Source organism: Phyllobates terribilis, unplaced genomic scaffold, assembly GCF_046119375.1.
Source record: "Phyllobates terribilis strain yellow unplaced genomic scaffold, ASM4611937v1 Scaffold_8__6_contigs__length_399053987, whole genome shotgun sequence".
NCBI lineage: Eukaryota > Metazoa > Chordata > Amphibia > Anura > Dendrobatidae > Phyllobates > Phyllobates terribilis.
The window spans coordinates 140,229,156-140,251,018 of NW_027362768.1; the positions used below are offsets into that span (position 1 = coordinate 140,229,156).

General features: G+C 41.5%; 1 protein-coding gene across 4 annotated transcripts in view; it reads right to left on the reverse strand.

Annotated features, from left to right (window-relative positions):
• Nucleotides 1–271: 271 nt before the first annotated feature.
• The window catches only part of PAPPA2 (pappalysin 2), a 331,936-nt gene continuing 310,344 nt past the window's right edge, over nucleotides 272–21,863 (reverse strand). For all 4 annotated transcript variants that reach the window (XM_073643372.1, XM_073643370.1, XM_073643374.1 and 1 more), the window contains exons 22-23: nucleotides 5,715–5,813; nucleotides 272–883 (exon numbers count right to left, since the gene is read on the reverse strand). In XM_073643372.1, the coding sequence (XP_073499473.1) occupies nucleotides 737–883; nucleotides 5,715–5,813 (246 nt within the window). In that variant the 3' untranslated portion in view covers nucleotides 272–736. The remainder of the gene's footprint in view (nucleotides 884–5,714; nucleotides 5,814–21,863) is intronic.

Consider the following 21,863-nt stretch of genomic DNA (forward strand, 5'->3'; position numbering starts at 1 on the left):
TTAACTGCAGTCACAAAAACAAGGACTGCCGGGGACACCAGAGCTGCAGAGAAGTAACAACGGGAGAATTAACAGAAGAGTATAGGTTCTGTTACTTTTTCACACCATTCGCTCCCAATGGCCACTTTTTGTGATTGGTGGTTTTACTTTAGGATTCATTCATGTTTATTACAATTTCTAGGCTCAATTATCCAAGTGATGATTAAACAAGCAAATGTGAGTGGATGATAAAGAATTAAAATATAGCAAACATTCGATACACGTTAATATCTTTGTATTTATTCATATATTATAATCTTATAAAATGCCTTGGACTGCAGAGATACTGACGATTGCTAATCCAATACAATTCCAATATACACAACATACTGTGGTCATGCAAATGACTGGACAAAACTCTGAGACATGTACGGTATGATACCTGCCTTTGATTACTACGTCTAGTCTATACTGATTGGGCAGACGATGGTTTGCAATGAAGTAAAAGTGCTCTGGAATATCAGTCTACATTCGGTGAATAACAGATGGAGGTAAGGATAACATAACGTTTCTGTGCGTATGCTTCGACCATAATGCTGAGATCTCATGTTCTAAACTCCTGGTTTTCGCTTCCATGTTCCATCCAGGTCATCCATGATTCGCATGGAATATTTCAGTAGCAAAGATCTTGTGTGTTGAGGAGACATTAATGACTCTGACACAAGTGCTCATCATGAAAAAAATTTTAAGCGCTTTCTCAAGTCAGTGGTGGACGCATCTCCCCAATTTTTGGTGGATGGAGCACTGGCCAGTTAGTTCTTTGAGGCCTGTTCTCTTCAGCTTCTGGGTCACGACACGTACACTCATCCTTCTCGCACTCAGCCCCAAAAGGAATAACTTGACCCTGTAACAAGCAACAGTAAGACAATTGGTCCAAGTTGGTATACTTATAGTTATATGATGAAAATACTTCTATATATCAAAAAACTATAAGATGACATTTACAATCACTACTGTCATTGTACAGGTGCATCTCACTAAATTAGAATATCATCAAAAAGTTAATTTATTTCAGTTCTTCAATACAAAAAGTGAAACTCATGTATTATATAGAGTCAATACAAACAGAGTGATTTATTTCAAGTGTTTATTTCTGTTAATGTTGATGACTATAGCTTACAGCCAATGAAAACACAAAAGTCATTATCTCAGTAAATTAAAATAATTAAAACACCTGCAAAGGCATCCTAAGCATTTAAAAAGGCCCCTTAGTCTGTTTCAGTAGGCTCCACAATCATGGGGAAGTCTGCTGACTTTACAGATGTCCAGAAGGCAGTCATTGACACACTCCACAAGGTCCCAGAGTCTGGAGGAAGAGTGGAGGGGCCACAATACAAGCTGCTTGAGGTCTAGTGTGAAGTTTCCACAATCAGTGATGGTTTGGGGAGCCATGTCATCTGCTGGTGTATGTCCACTGTGTTTTATCAAGACCAGCGCAGCCGTCTACCAGGAAATTTTAGAGCACTTCATGCTTCCCTCTGCCGACAAGCTTTTTTGAGATGGAAATGTCATTCTCCAGCGGGACTTGGCACCTGTCCACACGGCCAAAAGTACCAATACCTGGTTTACACACAACAGTATCACTATGCTTGATAGGCAGCAAACTCGCCTGGCCTTAACCCCATAGAGAATCTATTATAGAGAATCTATGGGGTATTGTCAAGAGGAAGATGAGAGACACCAGACCCAACGATGCAGACGAGCTGAAGGCTGCTATCAAAGCAACCTGGGCTTCCATAACACCTCAACAGTGATCCAGGATACTGCCGTCCTCACTATTTATATAAAAGCACAGCTTATATATAACAAGTTTTTCAGAAACGTAAATGTGGAAACATCTGTGTTTTACCTAACAAACATATCTTTACAAATTTCAATAAGCAATAGTATCTGCATTTGCCAAAACTTTGGAGCATCAGGCAAACCTCTGTCACTGATTGGGAAATTCTGAATTAAAAGATCTACATATAAAGGATATAGGATATAGAATGGAGTATTGAAGGGAATCTGTCAGCAGGTTTTTGCTATGTAATCTGAAGATGGCATGCTGTAGGGGATAATACACAGATTTCAGTGATGCTTCTCTTCTCAAGCTCTGTGGCTTTGTTTACTTGCAATGATTGTTTTAGCACTGGGAACTTATCATTGCTAGAGGCCCAGTCACACATAACGAGATCGCTAGCGAGATCGTTACTACGTCACGGTTTTGGGATCACTGGAGAGTCTTATCGTGATCGTTGGGGAGCCGTCAAACATGCAGAACTTGCCAACGATTTCGGCCGCCCCAGCGATCTAACTAACGATCTCGGCGGTCGTTGGGACGCTTTCACACAGCAGCTATTTCAACGATCCACACCTTTATAGGAATTGTACTGTGTCACAAAGGCATGCATAAAATCACTTTTCCGCGCCCCCTCAACTCCGATTGGTGGACGTTACTGCGTTCTGATTGGCGGCAGGTTTAAAATAAGGCGACGTTGCAGCAATTCCGTTCCTTTGTTCCTATCTGCGCTTTGGTTTCGGATCGTTCTTTTATTCCTATCTGCGCTCTGCTTTCGGATCGTAGCAGTGTTCTCCGGGCAAGAGTCGTTCATCTGGGCTTTGTTAAAGCCCTGTCAGCATCCTGATTTTTGGATCCTAGTAGCGTTCTACAGCTGTGATTTCATTCATCTGGGCTTTGTTCCTGACAAGCGTTCTGGTTTGTGGATTTTCTTCAGCATGTGCCTCCTGGTCCGACTCCACACCCTTCTGTGATAAGCAGCTCACTGTCTCTGGACTTTGTACATACTGAGCCTGGTGTGGGAGGGGTTAGCTGTGGTGTGGGTGGGGTTAGCATTCTCAGCTCTGCTGCATTGTTAAATCTGAAAACTCTGATTGCGTCAGTAGTGCTGCACCCTGTAGTCTAAGTGATACATCATTGGATTCAGGGTTTCTTTTCCTACATTATGCTGCTCTCAGATGCGGTAGCAAAAACCTGCTGACAGATTTCCTTTAACTTGTATGGAGACATAATATCACCTATCATGAAATATGATTCCGTCCTTGTAAAATTAGGCTGTTTTTTTTCAGAGAGCGGCTTTATATGCTTAAAGGGGTTGGCCACTATTTTTTTTATTATATATATCATTATATCTGATAGGGGGATTACGGCACTACCTGACACCCCGCCAATCAGCTGTTACAAGAGTCAGGGGCTGACAGAACACAGCAGCTCTGTCATTTCTATAGTAGTCGCGGCTGGGTACTGCAGATCCACCCCTTATTCAAATGAATATTAAATTAATAGGGAGTGGATCTGCAGTACCTGGCCATGGCCACTATAGTTTTGACAGAGGTGCTGTGTTCCGGCAACATACCAGAACTTTTGGCCGCTGTCAGCACTTGTAATTGCTGATCAGCGTGGGATATAAACTGTAAACTTTAGGCCAGAGGCCGACAGACGTAGATTCTCTCATCGAGTAAATTATGCAAATAACTTTCTGCTCAAACTCTAATCAGCGTTCAATCCGAGTGTCAGCATCGTATGCTTTGATTTTCTCGGATAAGAGAATAGGAGTACACTGTGAAGAAAAGATGAAGACCAAAATTCCTCCATATTCTCCATTGGACTGCACTCAGATGTCACCCGAGTGCAGTCCGATGGTTTCTATTCACTCATTTACTTTCATGGCCAATATCGGATCAAACTCAGACATGCTGCAATTTTTTTCCTTAGACCTGCTCAGTCCAAGGAAAAAATTGGACATGTGCCCGGCTCCATAGACTAAAATTGGTCCGAGTGCGATCTGATATTTTGTCGAATCATACTCAGACTGATAATACAGTCATGGCCAAAAGTTTTGAGAATGACACCAAAATTATATTTTCACATGATCTGCTGGCCTCTGGTTTTTATTAGTGTTTGTCTGATGTTTATATCACATACAGAAATATAATTGCAATCATATTATGAGTACCAATAGGTTATATTGACAGTTAGAATGAGTTAATGCAGCAAGTCAATATTTGCAGTGTTGCCCCTTCTTCTTCAAGACCTCTGTAATTCTCCCTGTCATGCTCTCAATCAACTTTTGGACCAAATCCTGACTGATCGCAGTCCATTCTTGCATAATCAATGCTTGCATTTGGCCAGAATTTGTTGGTTTTTGTTTGTCCACCCGTCTCTTGATGATTGACCACAAGTTCTCAATGGGATTAAGATCTGGGGAGTTTCCAGGCCATGGACCCAAAATCTCTATGTTTTGTTCCATGAGCCATTTTGTTATCACCTTTGCTTTATGGCAAGGTGCTCCATCATGCTGGAAAAGGCATTGTTTGGCGCCAAACTGCTCTTGGACGGTTGGGAGAAGTTGCTCTTGGAGGACATTCTGGTACCATTCTTTATTCATGGCTGTGTTTTTAGGCAAGACTGTGAGTGAGCCGATTCCCTTGGCTGAGAAGCAACCCCACACATGAATGGTTTCAGGATGCTTTACAGTTGGCATGAGACAAGACTGGTGGTAGCGCTCACCTCTTCTTCTCCGAATAAGCTGTTTTCCAGATGTCCCAAACAATCGAAAAGGGGATTCATCAGAGAAAATGACTTTGCCCCATTCCTCAGCAGTCCACTCCCTGTACCTTTTGCAGAATATCAGTCGGTCCCTGATGTTTTTTCTGGAGAGAAGTGGCTTCTTTGCTGCCCTCCTTGAAACCAGCCCTTGCTCAAAGAGTCTCCGCCTCACAGTGCGTGCAGAAGCACTCACACCAGCCTGCTGCCATTCCTGAGCAAGCTCGGCACTGCTGGTAGTCCAATCCCGCAGCTGAAACAGTTTTAAGATACGGTCCTGGCGCTTGCTGGTCTTTCTTGGGCGCCCTGGAGCCTTTTTGACAACAATGGAAGCTCTCTCCTTGAAGTTCTTGATGATGCGATACATTGTTGACTGAGGTGCAATCTTTGTAGCTGCGATACTCTTCCCTGTTAGGCCATTTTTGTGCAGTGCAATGATGGCTGCACGTGTTTCTTTAGAGATAACCATGGTTAACTGAAGAGAAACAATGATACCAAGAACCAGCCTCCTTTTAAAGTGTCCAGTGATGTCATTCTTACTTAATCATGACTGATTGATCGCCAGCCCTGTCCTCATCAACACCCACACCTGTGTTAATGGATCAATCACTAAAACGATGTTAGCTGCTCCTTTTAAGGCAGGACTGCAATGATGTTGAAATGTGTTTTGGGGGTTAAAGTTCATTTCTGGGCAAATATTGACTTTGCAAGTACAGTAATTGCTGTTAAGCTGATCACTCTTTGACATTCAGGAGTATATGCAAATTGCCATTACAAAAAATGAAGCAGTAAACTTTGGAAAAATTACTATTTGTCTCATTCTCAATACTTTTGGCCATGACTGTACAGTGCTGCGAGCAAAAGCCTTAATAGAGGGTGCATGAGTAATTCCAAGAAAACCAACCCAACCCAAAATATAGTGGCTGTACTCTATAAGGCATTGACTCTAACACTGATGTTGGTGTCGAAAATACGACAGGCTGCAATCCCACGTCTACACGTTTCTAATGGAAAAGGTGATTTTTCTTTTTTTACCAGCTGAATGGTGCCACAACGATGCAATTGTGTGCATATAGAAAAGATACATTGTGGGATTGGATATGACTTGCTTGTTGAATTGTTTCCTTACCTTGTTCGAGGACAAAGTAGAGGCGCAGCAGTCCCCACCGTCATACTGACAATACGCTCGGTTATTAATTGTGTCACACCAGCCATCTGCCTGAAAGGGCTACACGGAAACACAGAGTCAGTCACCACAATACACCAAGGAAATCAATAGAAACTACGTAACCTTTACAGCTTTGACTCTAAGAATATAGAGAGAAGAATATTTTTTTTTCTATTGCTGCCAGAAAATGGTTCAGATGAAATGCTTTGTCTGTGAGATCCATTCCTGATGTGTAGGTGGATAAATGGGAGACACAGTACGGAGACCAATAGCTTCAGTATCTGTTATGTCGTCTTCTGCGATAGAAGAAAATGCAGAGCTGAACACAGCCATTTACATCGGGTACAAACAATAGGCAAATCCAAATTGTTTGTCAAAGGGAAGGTAAAATTCCGGATGTGGTGGGACCCAATGCTCCGCGTACTGCAATCTGTTTTTATAGAGATAACAGGAGGCTGTGCAGCTGAAAACGTTGGTTTAAACAAGAAGCGGGCAATATATATTATTCTAGAAACTCACAAAGGTCCTTGGACCCAAAATGAAACAGTGCTTTAAACCCGTAAATTGTACTTGCATTTGAATAATATATGAGATGGTTTAGCGTTTAGTAAAAATTCTGCATATATTATGTAAATATGAGTAATTGCCAAATGCAATAATGCAATTTTGAAGCATTATAAAAGGAGTAAAATGAGGAGTTGTTAACCACCCAGTTACCTCCAGCCCTTCCCAAGCGCTTCCAGACATGGGTTCTGTCTGTCTAATATAAAGCTCATATGTCATACCTGTCGGCACTATGAAGCAGAATAAATCTGGTAGTCAAGCATGCATACAAACTATCATTAGTTTGTAAGTGAATTGTATGTTAAGTACCTGGTAAAAAAAAAAACAACTGTGGGTCCGATTCATCAAGAATTTCCGCTAGAAAACTTAGGTGAATCTGTTCCAAATGTTGCAAATTTTTATGGAGCAAAAATTGGGACATTTTGACAAATTTTTGCCAAGTTTGCTAAGTTTTCAAAAAGTGGATGGAGCTTAGCAGAAGGGGCATGGCCTAGAATGGCCCAACAAAATTCATTATAGTTAACATTTCAAAAGGGGCAGACATTATAGTAGAAATGTACTCCAGTCCATGATTGAGTAACATTTCTGTTTCTGGAAGATGATCCAAATTCGTTAAGAGGTAGATCTTGCTCAAGAGGAATCGGCATCAAGACTTCTGTGCAAAACGCCAATCTTGATGACTCATCCCAATATGTTTTTACAGAGAGAATCTGTTTGGTTTGACACCAAGGAGTTGAGTGCTGGTGATCTCCGTTAGGTACCTGAAGGACCTGTACTGACCTATGTAATTATTTATTGTGAGGAGGCTAAAACAGCTTGTCCAGCACTGCAGTATTGGTGGGCTGGAGGCTAGAGTAGCTTGTTCATTCCAGAGAGGCAGTGGGAATGGAGGCTAGAGGGAATGACAAGAAGCCTGTGGATAAAATGCATAGTGGGTGAACTAGTTTTCTTGCAGGGGAGGTGTAACTGTGAAGTCATTTTGCAGGGCATGAAGCATTTCAGTAAGCAGCAGTCAGTGAGCTGATAAAGGGCATTGTGGCTGCCTCTAGTAGTGGGCCCTTAGCCGTGGAAAGTGATAATATGCAGACTTCTGTGCAGGCTGTGGGCTTAGCGCACGGGTGTAACTATTGTATATGCAGTCATATCTAGGCTGTGGAGCCTAGGGAAGCCAAAAGGTATCTATGACTGACACAAGATTAATACTTTTAAAGACCTGTTGGTGATTTTGTATTGGTTTCACAAGCTTCAAGTTATGCCACTGGCTAAGTGTGTTGATGGACCTGAAGGACTAAGCTCTGAAAGTTTATTCAGAGCCGGGCATGCTTACAGTCGCTGCTCACAGTGCTGTGAACATTGACTGTAATTGATTCAAGCACGCCTGCACGACTGAAAGCCAGCAGTTTTCGGTAGAAATAAAGTTAATTTTCTACCGCATGCCGCACCTTCAGTACTGTGCCCACGCACCTCCATAACGCTATTAACCTGCAGATTGACACTATATCTGCCAGTTAATAATGTTATAGGACCTGATAGATTCCCTCTAAATTGTAAAAATTGTTGAAAAATGATCCCTATTAAGAGGCATATGCCTACTTTGCAAGTGTTTATACATAAGCAGTGCAAATGGAAGAAGCTGCGTGGCTTTTTGACAAAGGATGGTGCAAAAATTATCTTTGGGAAGTATTAAGAGCTTTGTTCTTTGCTAAATGAAGAAGTGATAGCTTTTTCACAAGCCATCCAAAAATGATCTCTTTATAAAGTGAGCAGGAACTGATTCGCTGTAATGGCTTCTCAACTAAGTGTGAAGAAATGATCTCTTTTTGGCATTAGCAATTGGTTTGCTATTCTCAAATAACACACAAATCTAGTAGTCAGTATTTTTCTTCCATAGTAAAATTAGGACAGAGGGGTTTTAAACTGCCTTCCTTTTTTGCAGTGTTTTATCATTAAAAAATGCTGTTATTAAGGTGCTCTTACTGCAATAAAGCACAGATCAATTAATTCTCAGTCACACTGAGTGACTATGCAGGTTCAGCACCTCTGTATCACTTGAATCTTTGTGTTATTACTCACTCACTACTATCACTTCTATTTTGAATGCTTTTCAGTACTGCAGTAGTATACCACAGATTTAAGTCTTTATATCCCCTATGTATGTGTAATGAACTGTGCACTCTGACCTCCTAGTCGTAGGCTATAAGACTCAAAATGGCTGCTGATTTCACTGTTCTCATATTTTATAGTCCCTATAATAGTCCCTACTGATTAGTTGAGCTAGACCAGGGATGTCAAACTCAAACACAGAGGGCCAAAATGAAAAACTTGGACAAAGTTGGGAGCCAACCAGTATACAGTATAAAGGGCCCCACAAAGTTCTCTATACAGAATAATGGGCCCCACATAGTCCTCCATACAGAATAATGAACCACACACAGTCCTCCATACAGAATAATGGGCCCAACATAGTCCTTCATATAGAATAATGACTTCACATAATCTTCCATACAGAATAATGGGCTCCACATAGTCCTCCATACAGTATAATGGGCCCCACATAGTCCTCCATACAGAATAATGAGCCACACGCAGTCCTCCATACAGAATAATGTGCCCCATAGAGTCCTCCATACAGGATAATGGGCCCCATAGAGTCCTCCATGCAGGATAATGGGCCCCACATAGTCCTCCATACAGAATAATGAGCCACACACAGTCCTCCATACAGAATAATGGGCCTCAGATAGTCTTCCATACAGAATAATGGGCCCCACATAGTCCTCCATACAGAATAATGGGCCCCACATAGTCCTCCATGCATAATAATAGGCCCCACATAGTCCTCCATGCATAATAATGGGCCCCACATAGTCCTGCATACAGAATAATGACCCCACATAGTCCTCCATACAGAAAAATGGCCCCCACATAGTCCTACATACAGAATAATGGGCGCCACACAGTCTTCCATACAGAATAATGGGCCCCACACAATCCTCCATGCAGAATAATGGGCCCACATAGTCTTCCATACAGAATATTGGGCCCCACATAGTCCTACATGCATAATAATGGGCCCCAGATAGTCCTCCATGCATAATAATGGGCCCCATATAGTCCTCCATACAGAATAATGACCCCATATAGCCCTCCATACAGAATAATGGGCCCCACATAGTCCTCCATACAGAATAATGGGCCCAACATAGTCCTTCATACAGAATAATGACCTCACATATTCCTCCATACAGAATAATGGGCCCCACGTAGTCCTCCATACAGAATAATGGGCCCCACACAGTCTTCCACACAGAATAATGGGCCCCACAAAATCCTCCATGCAGAATAATGGGCCCACATAGTCTTCCATACAGAATATTGGGCCCCACATAGTCCTACATGCATAATAATGGGCCCCACATAGTCCTCCATGCATAATAATGGGCCCCATCTAGTCCTCCATACAGAATAATGACCCCATATAGCCCTCCATACAGAATAATGGGCCCCACATAGTCCTCCATACAGAATAATGAGCCACACACAGTCCTCCATACAGAATAATGGGCCTCAGATAGTCTTCCATACAGAATAATGGACCCCACATAGTCCTCCATATAGAATAATGGGCCCCACACAGTAGTCCATACAGAATAATGGGCCCCACAAAATCATCCATGCAGAATAATGGGCCCCACATAGTCTTCCATACAGAATATTGGGCCCCACATAGTCCTCCATGCATAATAATGGGCCCCACATAGTCCTCCATGCATAATAATGGGCCCCACATAGTCCTCCATACAGAATAATGACCCCACATAGTCCTCCATGCAGTATAATGGCCCCACATAGTCCTCCATACAGAATAATGGGCCCAACATAGTCCTTCATACAGATTAATGACCTCACATATTCCTCCATACAGAATAATGGGCCCCACATAGTCCTCCATACAGTATAATGGGCCCCACATAGTCCTCCATACAGTATAGTGGCCCCTACATAGTCCTCCATACAGTATAATGTGCCCCACATAGTCCTCCATACAGTGTAACGGGCCCCACATAGTCCTCCATATAGAATAATGACCCCACATAGTCCTCCATACAGTATAATGGCCTTACATAGTCCTCCACACAGAATAATGGACCCACATAGTCCTCCATACAGAATAATGGGCCCCACATATTCCTCCATACAGAATAATGGGCCCTACATAGTCCTCCATACAGAATAATGGCCTCACATAGTCGTCTATACAGAATAATGGCCTCACATAGTCCTCCATACAGTATAATGGGCCCTACATAGTCCTCCATACAGAATAATGGGCCCCACATAGTCCTCCATACAGAATAATGGCCTCACATAGTACTCCATACAAAATAATGGGCCCTACATAGACCTCCATACAGAATAATGGGCCCCACATAGTCCTCCATACAGAATAATGGCCTCACATAGTCCTCCATACAGAATAATGGGCCCTACATAGACCTCCATACAGAATAATGGGCCCCACATAGTCCTCCATACAGTATAATGGGCCCCACATAGTCCTCCATACAGTATAGTGGCCCCCACATAGTCCTCCATACAGTATAATGTGCCTCATATAGTCCTCCATACAGTGTAATGGGCTCCACATAGTCCTCCATACAGAATAATGACCCCACATAGTCCTCCATACAGTATAATGGCCCTACATAGTCCTCCATACAGAATAATGGGCCCTACATAGACCTCCATACAGAATAATGGGCCCCACATAGTCCTCCATACAGAATAATGGACCCACATAGTCCTAAATACAGAATAATGGGCCCCACATAGTCCTCCATACAGAATAGTGGCCTCACATAGTCCTCCATACAGAATAATGGGCCCCACATAGTCCTCCATACAGAATAATGGGCCCTACATAGTCCTCCATACAGAATAATGGGCCCCACATAGTCCTCCATACAGAATAATGGCCTCACATAGTCCTCCATACAGAATAATGGGCCCCACATAGTCCTCCATACAGAATAATGGGCCCCACATAGACCTCCATACAGTATAATGGGCCCCACATAGTCCTCCATACAGAATAAGGGGCCTCACATAGTCCTCCATACAGAATAATGGGCCTCACATAGTCCTCCATACAGAATAATGGGCTCCACATAGTCCTCCATACAGAATAATGGGCCCCACATAGTCCTCCATACAGAATAATGGGCCCCACATAGCTTTCCATATGGTTTAATGGGTCCCACATAGTCCTCCATACAGAATAATGGGCCCCACATAGGAGTGGTGGTTCTGGCATCACTGACCAAATAAAACTACCCTGCGGGCCAGAGTTTGGCATGTATGAGCTAGATCATGTGATGTAATAGCTGAAAGGCATTATGGGAAGGCCCGTGTGGCCATGCCTGATGTCATAAGCCCGCTCTGCAATCTTCAGCATTGTGTGAAATGGGGCAGAGCATTTTTTTTAACAATCCATGCAAATCGAATCACAAAATGTTTGAACTTGCCGGGACCTGCAAATTTCGGGAAATTTGATTCAAAGTTGATTCGCAGTGGATCGATCTGCTCATCTCAATGGATTCTTCAACCAGTCCACCTTACAAGTTCAACGAGGCACAACAGATATCTACTTTCCTGAATTACGTAAATTGCTCGAGATGGAACTATGAGCAAGGAACAGAGCGAAAAAGCTATTGGCTATATCAAAGCTTTATCAGCAAACTAAAAAAAATCTATATGACCTGCCAATACGACTGAGGCTGCAGAATACTAAACGATGGCCTATAGCTAGATGACTGCCTTCACAGAAGCTATTAGAATTCATTTTTTGGCCCATTGCTAGGGTCATTTGGTTTTCGGCAGGAAAAATTCAGCTAATTATATATCCAAGAACTTCACATGCAGTAGTGTAATTTCCTAATATTCTAGCCAAAGCACTTGAAAAGTGCAGGTCTACTGTACTAAAATAATAATGCCGATAAAAACTTCATAAACTATTAACGCGACCCTGTAGTTCAATTGTTTATTGAGCAGCGCATACAGTAAATATCTATTAATGTAAAATACTGAAAAATAGCTTTCAGCACACACAAGATTCGGATATTGAAGATCTGAAACAAGTGGGGACTGGTCTGAATAGAAAATACATTAATGAAGTTAATATGTCACATTTGTATGCAGTTCATGCAAAATCATTTGCAATGGAACAAGTTGATTCTGCTGCAGGCTACAGATGCAGAAATATGGTTGTACCAGCAAGAACTCCAGTGATTTGCAAACAAAAATTGTTTTACCACCAGTTCTACAATTAAACTTGTTTGTCGAGATTAGTGGAGTACTAAAGATGAATTACAGAGAACACCCTGGTTGCTCATGCATAAAATATTCCAAGTCAACATCTAAAAGTTTCAGTAACTTTAAAAGAGTTTGAATCTACATGGAGTGTGCAAACTTTACTTCTGAAAACACCACTATAGACCCACTTTAAATGAAATTTCCCATTTTAGATACTTATGGCCTCTTCATGGGAAATGTTATTAATCTCTACTAAGTGGGGTCTTACCAATGAGAATGGGGGCCCAATGCAAGCTTGCTTATCTTTTTCCATAACTCCTATAAAAGTGAGAACACTTTACACATGCTCGGCCACCTCTTCATTCAAACTCCTCCTGGAAGTATTCACCTTATTTATCAAATACTTAAAACGTTTTTTTTTTCTTCTTTAAGTTGCCCAAAAGCAGAAATTGTTATAAAATTATTAATGAACCAATATTTAAAGAAGCACTCTTCCTCCCATCAAAGTTTTTATCCTCGTAATGTATTGCAGTCAACATATTATATAGCACTGTGTACAATTGCTCATTTTGCCTTTCTACCCTGTTAATTCTTCTCCTTTCCATTAGGTCTATGACATCACGTGATTAAAAACTTAGTAGCTGAATCCTTCTGAGCTTTATGTAGAAACAGGAAGTCAATTTTACCTGCATGAGTCATGAGTCACTGCAAAAGTCCCTGGCAAGGGGAAAGAGGGAGCAGCTGAGTCAGGAGTTGAAGAGGGGAATGATTTTTGCATTGAAAACAGACTTCCTGTTTCTACATATAGCAGAGAAAAGAGAAGAATTTATTGGGTAGAAAGGAAAAATGAGCAATTGTAAGTACACAGTGCTATATAATATGATAATAAACTAATAGACCACCAACATGTTAGTGCCGGGATTTTCTGTTCCTATATAATATAATGACTGCAATATATTAAGAGGATAAAAGCTTTGTTGGGAGGAGTGCTTCTTTAAGCCTTCATTCAAACATCCATGAATCACATACATATTTTAGTCTTGATTTTCACGGATAGAACACATACGCATTATTGTCTATGGGGCTATCCACATGTCTGTGTTTTTGTGGACTGTGTGTCTGTAAAAAAATCACGGTGACATGTACTTTTTTTATCATAGTCAAAATCACAAGTCTATGGGTCCGTGAAAACCACAGATAGCACATGGATGGCATTAGTGCATAGTCCGTGGATATATTGTAGCAAAGCAAAGTAGAATAGGGTTAAATCCTAGCACTACAGGTTCTGATTAGGTAGTCGTGGAGTCGGTATTCATTTTGTAGGAGTAGGAGTCGGTGTCCATTTTGGAGAAGCCAGTATAAAATGGACTGACTCTGACTCCTAAAATATATAATGAATTATGTACAGAAGTTCAATGCAGTATGTGCTGAATATTTTTTTCATAAGAATTTGGGAAAGTTATGAAATGTCCTATAAATGGCTGTTCTGTTCCTGATCTAAGAATTTACGCTTTTAGTTAAGATGAATCTGTGCTGCACTTTATGTACATGCTCAGAAGTGAAGCTCCTCCTCTACAGATCAGAGGAAAAAAGCACTGGGAAGGAATGCCTCCACTCATCTCAGAACTGTTAGAGTGAACAGGAAAACATGATTAATGCAAGTAAATAGCTTGATTATTATATCTTAATGGTGATGAAAAGCCTGATGTTACCATTTTACTACAGTAAATTTATCACTTAAACATGAGCCATGTTTGAGGGAGTTGGAGTCGGAGTCAGGGAAAATGAGAAGTCAGAGTGGGAGGTTTGGCTTACCAACTCCACAGCCCTTCCTGGCAAGCATTGCATATTCTGTAACCAAGCTAGGTGTTCACCTTAGTCAGTCTTCACCTTAGTCAGCTGGGGGGAGGTTGACCAGAGTGGATTGCATTGGTCGTCTGAGAGAGAGAGAGAGACAAGCCAGAATCCCTCTCTGAGAAGAGTCTGTACAGGCAGTGTGCACCAAACTGCAAGTATCACTAGTTGCTGTAGATAATAGCTGTTGTGTTTGTCCAAATTGGGACTAGCTCAGCTGTGTATGAGTAGCCAGGGTCTATTTTGTTTAGTTAGCATCTGGACAAGGCTAGAGATTTAGGTTTATGGTTTTGTTTTGGTACTGTGCAACCTGTGGAAATAAATGTCACATTGTTTTGACCCAAGAATTCAGTGGCTGAGTAAATGCTACCTAATGTCTACCTGAGAGCGTGAATCCCGTCAATTGGTGGATGAAATGCGGGTGTGAAGTCTCAAAGAGCACAGGTGATTGCAGTGTAAAGATTGAATGCCCTGGGTAAAGGCAGCTATAGCATTGCAAACAATGTGACATTTATTTCCACAGGTTGCACAGTACAAAAACAAAACCATAAACATAAATCCCTAGCCTTGTCCAGGCACTAACTAAACAAAATAGACCCTGGCTACTCTTAAACAACTGAGCTAGTCCTACTTTAGTCATACACAATGGCAATTGCCCATAGCAACAAGTGATAGTTTGGTGCACACGGCCTGTGCAGTCTCTTCTCAGAGAGGGCTTCCAGATTGTCTCTCCCTCCAGGTCCAACACAATCCACTTTGGTCAGCTTCTCCCAGCTGACTGACTAGTGAACACACAGCCTGGTTATATACAGTACCAGCCAGGTGCAAATAATCAGAGACTGTAGAGCTAGGATTTAACCTTAGCCTACCTGGCTTTGCTACATATAGATATAGATTTATATATATATGCATATTATATACACTGTACAGTATATTGAAATATACAGTTATATGAAAAAGTTTGGGCACCCCTATTAATCTTAAGCTTATTGTTTTATAAAAATTGGTGTTTTTGCAACAGCTATTTCAGTTTGATATATGTAATAACTGTTGGACACAGTAATGTTTCTGCCTTGAAATGAGGTTTATTGTACTAACAGAAAATGTGCAATCTGCATTCAAACTAAATTTGACAGGTGCATAAGTATGGGCACCTCACCAGAAAAGTGACATTAATATTTAGTAGATCCTCCTTTTGCAAAAATAACAGCCTCTAGTCGCTTCCTGTAGCTTTTAATGAGTTCCTGGAGCCTGGATGAAGGTATTTTTGACCATTCCTCTTTACAAAACAATTCCAGTTCAGTTAAGTTTGATGGTCGCCGAGCATGGACAGCCCTCTTCAAATGATCCCACAGATGTTCAATGATATTCAGGTCTGGGGACTGGGATGGCCATTCCAGAACATTGTAATTGTTCCTCTGCATGAATGCCTGAGTAGATTTGGAGCGGTGTTTTGGATCATTGTCTTGCTGAAAGATCCATCCCCTGCGTAACTTCAACTTTATCACTGATTCTTGAACATTATTGTCAAGAATCTGATGATACTGAGTGGAATCCATGCATCCCTCAACTTTAACAAGATTCCCGGTGCCGGCATTGGCCACACAGCCCCAGAGCATGATGGAACCTCCACCAAATTTTACTGTGGGTAGCAAGTGTTTTTCTTGGAATGCTGTGTTTTTTTTGCCGCCATGCATATCGCCTTTTTGTATGATCAAACAACTCAATCTTGGTTTCATCAGTCCACAGGACCTTCTTCCAAAAAGAAATTGGCTTCTCCAAATGTGCTTTTGCATACCTCAGCCGACTGTTTGTGGCGTGCTTGCAGAAACGGCTTCTTTCGCATCACTCTCCCATACAGCTTCTCCTTGTGCAAAGTGCGTTGTATAGTTGACCGATGCACAGTGACACCATCTGCAGCAAGTTGCTGCTGCAGCTCTCTGGAGGTGGTCTGAGGATTGTACTTGACTGATCTCACCATTCTTCTTCTCTGCCTTTCTGATGTTTTTCTTGGCCTGCCACTTCTGGCCTTAACAAGAACTGTCCCTGTGTTCTTCCATTTCCTTACTATGTGCCTCACAGTGGAAACTGACAGGTTAAATCTCTGAGAAAGCTTTTTGTATCCTTCCTCTGAACAACTATGTTGAATAATCTTTGTTTTCAGATCATTTGACAGTTGTTTTGAGGAGCCCATGATGCCACTCTTCAGAGGAGATTCAAACAGGAGAACAACTTGCAAGTGGCCACTTTAAGTAGCTTTTCTCATGATTGCATACACCTGGCTATGAAGTTCAAAGCTCAATGAGGTTACAAAACCAAAAAAAGTGCTTTAGTAAGTCAGTAAAAAGTAGGTAGGAGTATTTAAAACAAGAAAATGATAAGGGTGCCCATACTTATGCACCTGTCAAATTTTGTTTGAATGCAGATTGCACATTTTCTGTTAGTACAATAAACCTCATTTCAAGGCAGAAACATTACTGTGTCCAACAGTTATTACATATATCAAACTGAAATAGCTGTTGCAAAAACACCAATTTTTATAAAACATTAAGCTTAAGATTAATAGGGGTGCCCAAACTTTTTCATATAACTGTACATATACATTTAGATGTGTATATTTATATATGTATCACATGTATGTATGCATGTACAGTGCTGGCCAAAAGTATTGGCACCCCAGCAATTCTGTCAGATAATATTCAGTCTCTTCCTGAAAATGATTGCAATCACAAATTCTTTGGTATTATTCTCTTCATTTAATTTGCTTGCAAGGAAAAAACACAAAAGAGAATGAAGCAAAAATCAAATCATTGATCATTTCACACAAAACTCCAAAAAAGGGCCGGACAAAAGTATTGGCACCCTCAGCCTAATACTTGGTTGCACAACCTTTAGCCAAAATAACTGCGAACAACCGCTTCCGGTAACCTTCAATGAGTTTCTTACAATGCTCTGCTGGAATTGTAGACCATTCTTCTTTGGCAAACTGCTCCAGGTCCCTGATATTTGAAGGGTGCCTTCTCCAAACTGCCATTTTGAGATCTCTCCACAGGTGTTCTATGGGATTTAGGTCTGGACTCATTGCTGGCCACCTTAGAAGTTTCCAGTGCTTTCTCTAAAACCATTTTATAGTGCTTTTGGAAGTGTGTTTTGGGTCATTGTCCTGCTGGAAGACCCATGACCTCTGAGGGAGACCCAGCTTTCTCACACTGGGCCCTACATTATGCTGAAAAATTTGTTGGTAATCTTCAGACTTCATAGTGCCATGCACACGGTCAAGCAGTCCAGTGCCAGAGGCAGCAAAGCAACCCCAAAACATCAGGGAACCTCCGCCATGTTTGACTTTAGGGACTGTGTTCTTTTCTTTGAATGCCTCTTTTTTTCCCTGCACACTCTATGTTGATGCTTTTTCCCAAAAAGCTCTACTTTTGTCTCATCTGACCAGAGAACATTCTTCCAAAACGTTTTAGGCTTTCTCAGGTAAGTTTTGACAAACTCCAGCCTGGCTTTTTTATGTCTCGGGGTAAGAAGTGGGGTCTTCCTGGGTATCCTACCATACAGTCCCTTTTCATTCAGATGTCGACAGATAGTATGGGTTGACACTGTTGTAGCCTCGGACTGCAGGGCAGCTTGAACTTGTTTGGATGTTAGTCGAGGCTCTTTATCCACCATCCGCACAATCTTGCGTTGAAATCTCTCGTCAATTTTTCTTTTCCGTCCACATCTAGGGAGGTTAGCCACAGTGCCATGGGCTTTAAACTTCTTGATGACACTGCGCACGGAAGACACAGGAACATTCAGGTCTTTGGAGATGGACTTGTAGCCTTGAGATTGCTCATGCTTCCTCACAATTTGGTTTCTCAAGTCCTCAGACAGTTCTTTGGTCTTCTTTCTTTTCTCCATGCTCAATGTGGTACACACAAGGACACAGGACAGATGTTGAGTCAACTTTAATCCATGTTAACTGGCTGCAAATGTGATTTAGTTATTGCCAACACCTGTTAGGTGCCACAGGTAAGTTACAGGTGCTGTTAATTACACGACTTAGAGAAGCATCACATGATTTTTCAAAGGGTGCCAATACTTTTGTCCACCCCCTTTTTTAGGTTTGGTGTGGAATTATATACAATTTGGCTTTAGGACAATTCTTTTTGTGTTTTTTTCATTGAAGACAAATTAAATGAAGAGAATAATATCAAAGAATTTGTGATTGCAATCATTTTCAGGAAGAAGCTGAGTATTATCTGACAGAATTGCAGGGGTGCCAATACTTTTGGCCAGCACTGTATGTGTGCGTTTTTGTGTGAAAATCACTGATGAAACACTGATGGGGAAAACTGACACACTGACCAAACACTGATGAAAAACAAATCCAAAACACTGATGAAACTCATTATTTATGTACGTGAAAAATCATGGATGTCTGAATGAGGCTTAACTGAAATAGTGACATTGGTCTTGATGTCAAGTTCCTTTGTCGTCTGACCACTGCAGCCAATCACTGGCCTCAGGGGTCACATGGAACATATGCAAGTATCACTGCTCATGCGGGGATTGGCTGTAACCATCACATTACTGCAGGGTATCGCTGGAGTAAATGCACTGGAGAAGAGAGGGATTAAACAGGTAAGTGAGGGTTGTTTTATTATTTCATAGCAATACCAGCTTTTTTGCAAACTTTTTTTGAAAATCCTAGACGACCATAGTCAAAGAGAGCTAGTCTTCAAAGTTTTTATGCAAGAATACTCATGTAAAATACTTTGAAAAGTCACAAAATGTTTGTGCTTCACAAGAACTTTGCTACTTTTGGTAACAAAACTAATTGAAAATTACTTGAGGCAGAACTGATAAGTGTGTCTTCTGCCTCTTAATGAATTTTGCGCAGATTTTCTGCATTAGCTTCAATAAAATATCAAAAGATCAAAATGCACAAGATAGCAATTAATAGAAATTTGGATTTCACTGCAAATTTTTTATGAGTTTATGAAATTTTCTGTCCACAGGATAAATGTCAATGCAAGATCACTGAGGTCCAGTTGCAGAGATCAGTCACAAATTCTGAGAAGAGGAGGTCCAAAGACCCTCACGTGAATAGAGAAGTCGGGCAACTATTAGACCACCACTCCAGAGACGCTGAGTAGGGCGGTAGTTGTACAAGTCTCATCAATTATACTTTTATCATCACCTATCTTATTGCTTATGGGACAACCTCAAAACTTAGACTACAAGTTTGCCCATAAATGAATAGGAGTCCTGTTACCTCTGTCTGAAAGCTGAACGATCTGGTGGTACTTTATGCAGGAGGACAAATAGAAGGTAGTCCGACATTTGAATGGGTCTCTATATTGAAGTCTATGGAAGATTGTTGCTTTGCATAGTTTCTAGGGAAGAATTAGTTTGTTGATATTATACCATTGCAGACTCCATATGCCCCTGTAGAGGGTTCACACTGAGTTCAGCATGACTGGACTGGATGTCTGAACTGAGTTATTATATGCAAGTTATACAGATCAGTTCTTGAAAACCCACGCTGTTAGGATGGTTGGTGGTAGCCAGCATTAATCCATTCAATCCCAATTCTTAGCAGGCTGCTAATGACACTGGCGTTCTCAGTCAATATTCTCATCCTGTAATAGGGTGGAAGGTGACCCAGGCATCTCCTGAATAATAGATGTGTTTCTTTAATGCAACTATATTCTTGTGCATTGTACTTTATACTAAGCAAATTACGCCTTTCAGGCATAAATAGTAAATAATTGTGTATGGCACTATAACAGGCATGGCCGGGCATTTATCTATACTCCAGAGAGAAGGGAGTTAATTGCTTAGTTGAGTGTGTAGAGGTTTCCAGAAGAAGGTTTAATCTATATATAGTGGATAGAAAGGGGTGCAAAACTGACGTAGGAATAAAAAGGCGCTACATCGGGTTAGTACGGTTAGGTGAGGATAGGGGAAAGAAAATCCAGTATAGGTGGATGCTCACCGTAGATGGTTATGCATGGATTGGCACAACACTAATACAGGCGTGTATAGACAATGAATGGTTGGATGCAGCATGGTACTTGGGTCCTTCTGGATTCAGGGTTAGAAGCTCACCAGGGGATACAATGTTCAAAGTAGACAGTAGGGTAGCCGCTCAACATCCATTAATTATGCAGGGTGCAGTTTATTGATAGTTTCAAAAACAACGCGTTTCGGGCAATTGAATTTATAGAAAGTGATATCTTCATTAGGACTTTCTACGAAGACTAAATGAACCTCTTACTTTCTGTAAACTTGACAAACCGGGCTCAATTCCTTGAAACGCATTGATTTAATATAAGTTGTCAATAAACAGGACCTTACATAATCACTGGATGTTGAGCACCTCTGTACATTGTACTCAATCTACTTTTGGTAACCGAATCGACTACCATACCGTCAACTTTCTTACTTTATAAATTGACCCCTGGATTAGTTACAGTTCAGACAGCCGTAGTTGTGAGAGAGTAAAAGTTACTGCGAGTTGCTGTGGTATTGCTAAAATTGGAACCGAGAAAGGAAAGGTCAGAGATTGTAGTGATTTGATGGCAGAAGCTGTTAGAGGGGAACAACTGGAAGAAAATAGCAGTGGAGATGTCTGAGTGTCCCCTACAGGAGAAAGAGAAGGGACAGACATGGAACTGGTGATGGGAGCAAACTGAAAGGTATTGTGCAGCAAGGAAAATCAGGAGACACATTATGGTTGGAGAGAGTCACACTGTACAGTGTAGAGGGACCTGAAGTACGTGTCAGCCTTCCTGAAGACAACTGGTGAAAGAATAATAAGATTTGCCCAGCAGGGACACTGTCGTAAGCTGCTGGAACAATACTTCTTTGTGTCATAAACAGATGATAAAGTGTGTGCGAAGTCTATCCACCTACGTAACTGAAGTGATACTGTTAAAGGGAGTCCGTCACCGCAAAATGCATTTTAAATGGGCTATACAGCTTTTTAGGGGACTTAGTATCTGTATCGGTTGCTGGTACAGTGCCTAAGAAAGTAACTTTTAATTCATATGCAAAAGAGGATGCTACGGTGCACCCTCGGCATGACCAAGAGTTTGGTACATCATTATACCTCTTCATTTGCACATCGGAGCCCTGTCTAAATTCTGCTGACGTGTGTGTGACCCTGCTTATTATCCTCTCTGTCTCCTTTCTTCTGACGGTGCTAGCTGCACTTCTGGTTGTATTAGTGCAGCGAGTGGCCTCAGAAGAAAGAAAATAGGGAGGAGAATGCGCAAGGCTGAGCACACGTCGGCAGCATTCAGGCTGTGCTCGCTTTGGGAAGCCAGGGAAGGGCCCCAATATGCAAATGAAGAGCCATAACGGTGAACCAAACTCTTGGCCACACCAAGG